General features: G+C 31.0%; 2 protein-coding genes across 3 annotated transcripts; one reads left to right on the forward strand and one right to left on the reverse strand.

Annotated features, from left to right (window-relative positions):
- Nucleotides 1-1,424: 1,424 nt before the first annotated feature.
- Nucleotides 1,425-8,007, forward strand: rod (kinetochore component rough deal). Its single transcript, XM_089696242.1, has 2 exons — nt 1,425-2,303; nt 2,472-8,007. The coding sequence occupies exons 1-2, from the start codon at nt 1,569-1,571 to the stop codon at nt 7,146-7,148; spliced, it is 5,412 nt and encodes a 1,803-aa protein (XP_089552368.1). The 5' UTR covers nt 1,425-1,568; the 3' UTR covers nt 7,149-8,007.
- Ankrd49 (ankyrin repeat domain-containing protein 49) lies at nt 7,331-9,416 on the reverse strand. 2 transcript variants are annotated; one of them, XM_089696245.1, is made up of 4 exons: nt 9,385-9,416; nt 9,010-9,186; nt 8,491-8,796; nt 7,331-7,965 (listed from the first exon to the last, which is right to left on the reverse strand). In XM_089696245.1, exons 2-4 carry the CDS (start codon nt 9,167-9,169, stop codon nt 7,721-7,723), a joined length of 711 nt encoding a protein of 236 aa, XP_089552371.1. In that variant the 5' UTR covers nt 9,170-9,186; nt 9,385-9,416; the 3' UTR covers nt 7,331-7,720. The 2 variants fall into 2 exon arrangements, with proteins under 2 accessions (XP_089552371.1, XP_089552369.1); XM_089696243.1 differs by having other exon boundaries at nt 9,381-9,397.
- Nucleotides 9,417-9,506: the final 90 nt, after the last annotated feature.

Here is a 9,506-nt window from a genome sequence, read left to right on the forward strand (position 1 = left end):
GCGAAAACCGACATCCGCGCGGACGGAGTCGCGGGCGGAAGCTAGTAAATGAATATATTTTAATTTTAGAGTAAGTTTAGAGTATATTTAATACATTAATCAATCAAAACTATGAATTATTAAACCACTTTTACTGTCATTAATTTAAAGAATTTAGAAAACTAAACCAACTACACTTATCTTCTCAATTCAAATTTCAAACCAAACTGATCAGTGTTTACTGTAGAGTATAGACTGTAGTGATGTAAATATGCACCTAACGATTCTTGTAGATAATGTTGCAATCAGTTGCAATAAACATCAGAAAAGTGAATTTTCGATTGAAAAGGGTTTTTTCCGATATTAATTAAAAATAAAGTGAAAAGATAAATATTTCACATCAAATAAATTACAGCATATATTTTGAGACATAAAAAGGTTAGTATTCAACAAATTTCGAGAAAAAAAATGTAAAAGATAAAAATAAAAAACAAAATATTGAACATTTTTATTTTTACGTTAGGTATGTGAAAAAAGTGTTAATAAGAGAGTTTTGTATACTTACGTGAGTTGATAATTCTTTTCGGCTAATGGTAGTAATGTATATTAATTTATCTTTGTCGGCTATAAAGCTGCGCGACCACTGGATCGGAGTCAAAGCGTACGGAGCGGACTGATTTGTTGCTTTGTATTGATTTCTATGGTAGTGCGTGCACTGGATCGGTATTTCTGCGCCTTCTTTATATTCTTATTAGATTTTTTGTATTGACTTACTCATATGAAGGCAATAAAAAAGGTTACCATGTTAAAGTCTTAAGTAATACATATTTTCAAATAACCTTTTTGATATAATATTAATTAAATATGTAATATAAGAACATGGAGGTAATTGATATTTTTGGTTTTATGGCATTCAAATGCTTTATAAATTTACATGGAGGGTAAGTTAATAATAAATCAGGATATTATAAATTATAATGTATGAAATTCACTGAACGTTAATACTTTTGAGTTTATATTATGAACCCACATCTTTCATTTTATCTTGTTTCTCTCTTCCTCTTTGGTTAAAATAGAACTTATTACAAAAATGTCCTCGTCACTGTCCTCCATAATGCAAATGCACGTTATATATGACCATCCGTCCGCTCCGATTCCGATCCAGTCGACGCGCAGCTTAAATGCTACTTTGTTCGCATAGACTACGGCATAGACGTAGACCGTTTCTACTATAATATTCTAAGCTTTTTATTACCGACAACTTTGCCATTTGATTTTTTTCTTTTTCTAATAGATTTCATCGTATATTGTAGTTAAAGAAAAAAAATATCATACCAATTTAATTTTACAGAACATGCAACTTTTTTATGATAACCTTTGTGACAATTTAACAAAAACACTTGTATCCTACCTATTAAAAAAATGTTTACGTCAAATCACTTGCAAGAGGTAGGTAAACAATAGATTTTGAATTCAAATAATAATCGTTGAACTTGTAAAGAACGGCTCAGGGTTTTATTTTTGATACTAGAAAAAATACAAACCATAATTAAAAGCGATATAGTAAATTCTTATCGAGTGTTATAAAAATGCAAGTATTAATAAAAAAACTTAATACAACGTGTAACAAAGACCAAATAAGAGCCTTATTTGTGTATCCAAAAGTAGTGCTGTTTGAAGATCTTAAAAATATTGAAGTGATCGATTTAAATGACAAAGATGCCTCAAATAAAATATACAGCTTCGAGTATGAAATTAATCATCATGCACTAGTGGGAAATAACGTCTGGCTAGCATTGAAGTCTTCGGAAGTTATTGTTATTAACATTTTGAAAGGTGCCTTATTAAAAATTAAATGTGACAACTACGCTAATTATAAAATTCGTGAATTTGAAACTGATGGAATAAATATTATATTCATAAGCGAAAGTGGTGAAAGACTCTTAAATCCATATACACAAGAGCAACTAAATGGAGAGTTTGAAAAGGGCACAACTGAGACAATTGTCTCCCTTGAAAAGGCACCATATCGATTACAAGGCACACAAAATACTTATCAAAATGGTCTCAACATGTGCACATCAAACATGACTTTATTGCTTAAATGTCCAGTCACAGGTTTGACTGAAACATTATGTACTAACAAAGATTTGGAGCATATGGTACCATGGGGTGACTCAATAGTTGTATCAAACAGGGGACAAATGTGGGCAATTGATTCAAAAAGTTTTAACAAAGCATATGATTTTGAAAATACAGAGTCAAATTATGTGCCACTGGGATCGCATGATAATAATTTCTACTATCTTTTATGGGACAAAGAAGTAAATATATTTTTTTATCCTTTATACATGAGCATTTTTATATAAGTTAAGTAGATATAGTTTAAAACATGCAATCAATTCAAGCATCTGTTTGCAAGATATCTTTTCTCTAATAAATATCTTAAAACAATCATTCTTATGTTCACACAAATATAAAATTGTTTGCAGGTTTTGTTTTTTTCTACTTCCTTGAGAAATATTGAAAAGCAAGATGAACACTCCACAGATTTCATGGCAACACCTAAAATATCACAAGAAGTTTTGAAGTCTGAATTGAAGCAATTGGTTCAAGATGTATTAAGCAAAACAAATGAAGTTTGTATACAACCTCAATTATTGAACTTGTTCAATGACATTGAAGATTTGTCCTTTCTCATAGGTATCGCTATCAAACTATGCAAACATAATGTAACATACAAGTCCATATTGTGTTCTATACAAAAAAAGGTATTTTTAACAAATGATGATAGCATTATAAATTCATTCCTTGATATTATGATAAAAGTAGATTTATTAGAGTACATATATTTTAGAGGCATTATGCATTACAGTGATATTGATTTGTTTGAAAAACAAGTTGTTGAGTTGTGTCAATTATTTATTTCGAAGTCAGATTTAGACCTAGCTTCGATTTGCTGGCTTAAATATTCTAAAATAAATAGGAAAACTAATTGTGATGATATATTGAAAATACTGCATGCTATACCTATAAACATTAAGCTAGGTACATTAATTGTATGGTTACGCAATTTTATTCCGAGTCTGTTGGATGAAAATCCTTTTAATATAGACTTAATTGCTAAATGGACCACAGAAAGAATTTTTTCATTAGAGCAATCAGCGTTTTGGCCTAAAATTGGTTTGAAATATATTGAAGCTATTATAGATGTTTTAGAATCATCTTTAAAAACTATTGTTATCAGACCCATAACAATTGATGATTTAGACATACTAAAAGATCATATAAAGTACATAATAGAATTAAAGGAAAAATTTAAAATAAACATGTTAATTACTGAAATAACATCGCAAAGTCCTACTGAAGTAGCTTTAATAATGTTGAGACGTTGCTATACAGAAGATTTAGAAATATTTTTAAAAGAAAGCCTCACATCATATGCAAATCGCTATCAGTTTGATTTGGATGAAACAATACGTTCTTTTATAGAAATGCAAACTGCAAGTAGTGGTGGAAATGTTGATGCTGTAAGATTAGAAATTTTGCTTAATGCATTTCATTCACCTACAAATAGACTTGATTGTCTGCTGCAAGTATTGAAATATTTGGATGTACCATGGGATACTACAGTTGAAACCCTAGCTAAATCTGCTGCTGCATTACCTTATAATGACTTTACAATAACCGAATCAGATAAACTTTTAGCTCAAGAAATAAACAAAGAAGTAAATTATGCTAAACTCAAGGTTATTTTAAAAAAGTATAATTTTCCCATCAATTTTAATGATTATATGTTGGTTATTCATAAAATAATTAATGGGCCAACAATTAATTTAGATGATTTGAAAACAATCACTTATATAATGCCTGCTTACACTAGTTATGCCAATGTATCATATATAGATAAATGTTTAAGAGAATGTGAAACGAAAGCTGCATTAGAGTATTTCAGAACTTTGTCAAATCGAGACAAAAAACTTTTGATCAAGAGTGTAGAAAATAAATATGAGCACATAGTTTGCGGTTCGCGTAACAATACAATAGAGAGAAATTATTTAGATTTTATAAAAGGATCACATTATCAACAAGAAATACAAATTGCTGCTGTTGAAAAACTGTATCACCTCAAAAACTCCTATGGTATAAATGCAGGTCTTAATGATGTTTACAATGAGGATTACTATGAGATGAAGTTAAATAATTTGAAAAGAAATGATCAGACTGAAAATTCGGGCCACATTCGCTGTATTGAATATCTCCTCCGTTCAGATCTTAAGTTACGAGATCTTATTCACCAGAGTTCTACAAATCATAAAGTCCAAAGCATTATAAATCAATGGATAACACAAAAACTGAAAAATAAACATAATTTAGAATATCCCTTGAGCCAATTGAATCATGAAGAAAATCCATCATTGATACTTATGTCGCATAGTCTTCTTTCTGATTTAACTTTGAATTGCCCTGAAGAATATCTTCATTTATTAATTGATATACTGGGCATACTTAATGCAATTAAAAATACAAATATTATAATGAAAAACCTAACTTTAACTTGGAAATTCAATTATGTATTTTTGCCAATGTCATCTGTAAGTTCTCTGCATGAATTGATTAATTTTTATTCCAATTGTGGTACAATTGATAAATTCACAAATGACCTCCCCAGTCATTGCAATGGAAGCGATTTTATTCCTCTTAGGATAATAGCATACTCTACCTTACAAGAAATTGTTTGTAACAATATATCAAGGGAGTGCTTTTATAAATTGAAAGAGAAAATAGTAAAAAAATTAGTAAACAAGATTATTGCGTCTCAAGATCTTGATCAAGTTATTTTAACATCTCTTTTACTTCTTATAAATAAGCCTGATATAATATCAGATAGTATGTACTTTTTAGAATTGTTACGTGGGCAATCTGAAACTTTATCACCAGCAGTAATTTATTACTTAACTTCGCCTCCAATACGTCATACATTGGCTTTAGAAAATATTATCCCAGGAGACTCCTTATCTTATCCTCCACAGTACATTTTAAAATCTAAATTTAACATTAATCTAGCAGAAATCGCTCTTCCCGATTGTACGGAAGAAACATGGGATGTAAAAGTTTTATTGTTCTATATCCTCAAACAATATCCTAATACAAGCTTTGAAAGGTTAGTGGACTTATGCCGTACCCTCAATGTTTGTCTAAACGATGGATTATCATTACTATTAATTTCGTTATTGACCAATTGGGAGTTAAAATATAAAATATCCAAGAATGATTTAGGTTATCGAGAAATACTACTGGAAAATGATGAGAAAGAGTTAATATCAAAATGTTTAACAATCTGGCAAAATGTCGAAAATACAGAATTCTTGAAGGATATTTTGAATGATTTCTGGAGAAATGGTGAAGTTGTGATTCATGGTTGTGTGATATCCATCAATCCTTACTTCTATGAAGTTCTACTATGTATTTACACCTTACTAATATCCTCGTTTTCTGAAAGCCGGTACTTGAAAGAATACTTGATTTTGAATTTTCTGAAAGAATACCAACGAAAAGGTACCCCCAAGCAATATGAATTCGAACATTTTTCTGTGAAGGGCCTGTTTCCAGAAATCGGCCATTATAGATTGCCTTTCCACTTATTCCTTCGAGACGATATGTGGTCCAATTTGAAATCGGAAATTACTCTAGAAACATATGAACGTTGGCTTCCTGTAGTCTCTATATTATCACTTGATTCTAATATTCAGACAGCAAAGGATATGATTTGTAGTAATGCAGTAAAACAAACTATGACTTCACGGAAACAGAACAGCACAAATGAAGTGGATGTAAAAGACAATGATACATGGAAATTGATATCTAGTGAAGAACCTCTATTGAGAACTGCACACAAATGTGTCAGACATATTGCAAACATGGAATGGGCTGGAGCGTGTCTGTTCTATGTGCTACAGGGCTGTGCTCGAGGTGCTGATCAAGTGGCAGTTGCTCAGCTTTGTTACCAATTTTCTCAACGTTGGGCAGCAATTCAGCCTGATAACCGAGCTGTACGCCAAATGGAGCGTCTTCACTCTACTCTTTCAACGCGACATGCGTTACATAAAATAGATTGGGTTTGTGAAGAACTCCTACGCCTTGCATCGGAGCCCACGCAACTTATCCACGCATTGTATTTACACCCAAAATTTGTGAGTAAAATTGGTCGGCACGATATAAACAGAGCTGCAAACGAAATAGCTGATAAAAATGGCATTAACATCAATTCCATTCGAATTCAAATCTTGGAAAATCTTATTGATAGAAAAGATAAAAATTCACCAAGTCTTAATACTGTAGAACTAATAACAGCTAAGTACATACTCAAAGCAACTTGTGCCAAAATGGGGGCCATTTATCTTTCTCGCATTGCTTTTGATGATGAAAATGATTATAATAAATCTAAAAAACTTAGGGCACTTCAGTGTTTTATGAGTGTTGTTGATCAAGAGACTGCAGTTAAAGTCACAAACATTGATCATGAGAAACTGTGGCCAACTTTACTGGAGCTCTTGTATATCGTATATCTAGAAAGGATTGATATGCCCTGGATTGTGGCCACTTTCAAACAGGATAAAATGATGGCTCTAAATCAATTACTTCAAGCATCTGGTGGGAGCGTGGAAGCCTTAAAAGTATCTGCAGAATTAGCACATAGATTTGGAAATCAAAAAATTTTATGTGATTACATACCATTACTGTTAAGATGTTCCCTTTTTGATGAAATTATTCCTTTACTACTAAAAATGGCATGTCCACTAGATAATGTTATTTGTACGGCTTGGCGGGCTATACTTCTTAATCCTTTTAAAAGAGCAGATTATCCAATAACAGATAAACAAAAGAACAAATGTCTACAGGCTTTAAACCTTCTGCCTTTATGTCCATTTATAAAAGATGAAGATCTAGTTGAAATATGGAAAAATTGTATGAGATGTAAATGTCTTGCCCTAGGTTGTTTAGTTTTGCCTTATATGAAATCTGAAACTAGAGAAACATTGAAAGAGTTAACAAAAATAGATAAAAGGAATTTAATAATAGGTTTAAAAAATTTACATTCGGAATCATTTCTTGTATCAAGTGCTATGTGTGTTCTAGAAAATGTGACAAGAAAGATCTGCAGGTAAACAGGTCTACTAAATTTTAGAATAGTATAATATTTATTTATACTGTAAAAATAGCAATTAAATCATTTTCTGTTTTAACTAATTGCATTGTAATAAAAAGAAAACAAATGTAATAAAAACAAAATATATTAATTATTAATTGATTGTAAAGTTTTAAAATGATCAATAACTACACAAAGGTGTTATTCTAGTTGTAATTTATATATTTTATCATAAGAAATTGAATGATCAGAACATTACTGATAATTTATATTAATGCAATATATATTGTAACACCAGCACATGAGCTAATAATTAAATTTAATGGTGCATTTAAACATTGCTATTCGCCTTTTGTCTCTTCACTTGACGAAACGTTGGTATATTATGTCGTCGTGAACTTCACACATTCGTCTTTGAATCCGTCCAAAAAACCCTGTCTGAACATAAATAAGCGAATATTAAGGTGAATAACAAATGCACTCTTTACACATGCATTGTTATTCGGAGCACTAATCCAAAAACCCCTAATGGCACGAATGTGTAAATGCACCATGACAATATTTTCTTAATGAGTAATTTTAAATCAAGTTTCACTGAGATGTATTCCTATAATATGGATTACAAGTAAAAGCTAAAGATTTTATATAAGATACGGCCGGCAAAACCATTTCAAATAATGGAGCATAAATTCCATGACGCCGTGCCAATTGTTCAGGGGTTTCCTTTGATTTGTTAGGTCTTCTTGCAATTTCTATTATATCCTCTCGTAAAAATAAGATGAGCAGTGTAGATTTACAGTGGCTAATTGCTGCTGCAAGATGCAATGGTGATTGTGCTGAAAATATGTTTTGTATAATTTTAATAAATCCAATCTAAATATGCTTGTTTTTTTTTATTTAAGTTTATCTAATCTTAACATAAGGTATAATTATAAGACCCACCTATTGGTGGGTCTTATAATTATACCTTATGTTACCACTGTATTCAGTGCATTGAATGAAACCTCTAAACTTATCAATAACAACTATCATGCACATAAATAGATCTCGCACATTATATTTTGTACAATGTAAAATAAATTTATTGTAATAAAATAATAATTTTAGAAAAACCTTTCTAAAGGCGAATCTGCATGTTCATTATTTGCCTCGCTTATCATCTTGCTATTCAGACTAATATTTTAAATTTCTAATGCAGAATGTGTTGTGAGAGTTTGAAGAATACTGGTTGAGACAAAATAGACTAACTTTTTAGTGGTTGGTTATAACCATAATGAGGAAGAAATTAAAATGAAATTGAAATGTTAGAAAAATAAATGAATAAACATTAGATACAAGAAATTAGTTAGAGAAAGTGTTACCTCCGTCAGAGAGAGCAAGAGGACTTGCTCCTCCTGCAAGAAGTCTTGCTGCTGCCGCATAGTTATTCCAATTGCAAGCAGAGTGTAATGGTGTCCAACCAAGTTCTGTTCTAGAACCAATATTAGCCCCTGCACTTAGCAAATATGATATAATATTGACATGATTGCTATATGCAGCACGATGTAGTGGAGTATATCCATCAGAATCAGTTGCGTGAACGAAACCGGGCTGATTTTCTAACAAACTTTTTAAGGTGTCCAGCTCCCCCTTTTCAGCTGCCCATAAGACATGGTCGATAGGATTTGCTGAAATATGTTGTCCTTAGTTAATATACATTTTGATCATTATTAGTATTTATTTAAAATTATATATGTATGTTTATCAGCCATCTGGTTTCCATAACACAAGCAAAAGCTTAGTATGGGATCAGATTGTGCCGTGTGTGAAAAATTGTCCTGAAATATTTATTTATTTTTTATTTTTTATTAAGTACTATATTTATTAAGAAAAACAATTACCTTGAGGATTTTTAACAGTATCTACATCAACTTCAGCATCATCCCAACCTGATACAAACATTCCAGAAGTTTCAGGATTTCTTTTACAACATTCTATTTCATCAGCAATTTCTTTGTAATCACGGTGTTTAATAACTTCATCTTCAGAATCAGATGACATGTTGGTTTTATTTTTTTCTATAGAAATAAAAACGTCTGATAATTAGTTTCAGTAGTAAATATTGCAAAAATCAGGCCCAAAAATTATATAGGTAATAAAAAATATTTTTTCCGATGTGATGCACAGATAGCTGTTTTTAATCAAACCTGATAAGCTGTATTTTACTTAAAATAAAAATTTATTTATTATATTGCGTCGCATTAATGCCTACCTACCGGCTCAGGCATCAATCAAAATATCAATAAATCTCTTATGTCAACTGTCAAATGAAACGACATGTTCGTTCCATAGTAGGTACGTACCTAGGTAAGACCTAGGTAGTCGACGAGCTTAATAT

Source organism: Colias philodice, chromosome 6, assembly GCF_061535455.1.
Source record: "Colias philodice isolate Cphi_HAF_F1 chromosome 6, ilColPhil1 Martin Lab GWU primary, whole genome shotgun sequence".
NCBI classification, from domain to species: Eukaryota; Metazoa; Arthropoda; class Insecta; order Lepidoptera; family Pieridae; genus Colias; species Colias philodice.

Coding starts and splice junctions, on each gene's coding strand:
- rod (XM_089696242.1), top strand. CDS start 1,569: ATGCAAGTATTAATAAAAAAACTTAATACAACGTGTAACAAAGACCAA. Junction 2,304..2,471: donor ATCTTTTATGGGACAAAGAA/GTAAATATATTT, acceptor AATTGTTTGCAG/GTTTTGTTTTTTTCTACTTC.
- Ankrd49 (XM_089696243.1), bottom strand. Junction 8,797..9,009: donor TACTGTTAAAAATCCTCAAG/GTAATTGTTTTT, acceptor AACATATTTCAG/CAAATCCTATCGACCATGTC. Junction 7,966..8,490: donor TCTTGCTCTCTCTGACGGAG/GTAACACTTTCT, acceptor ACATATTTTCAG/CACAATCACCATTGCATCTT.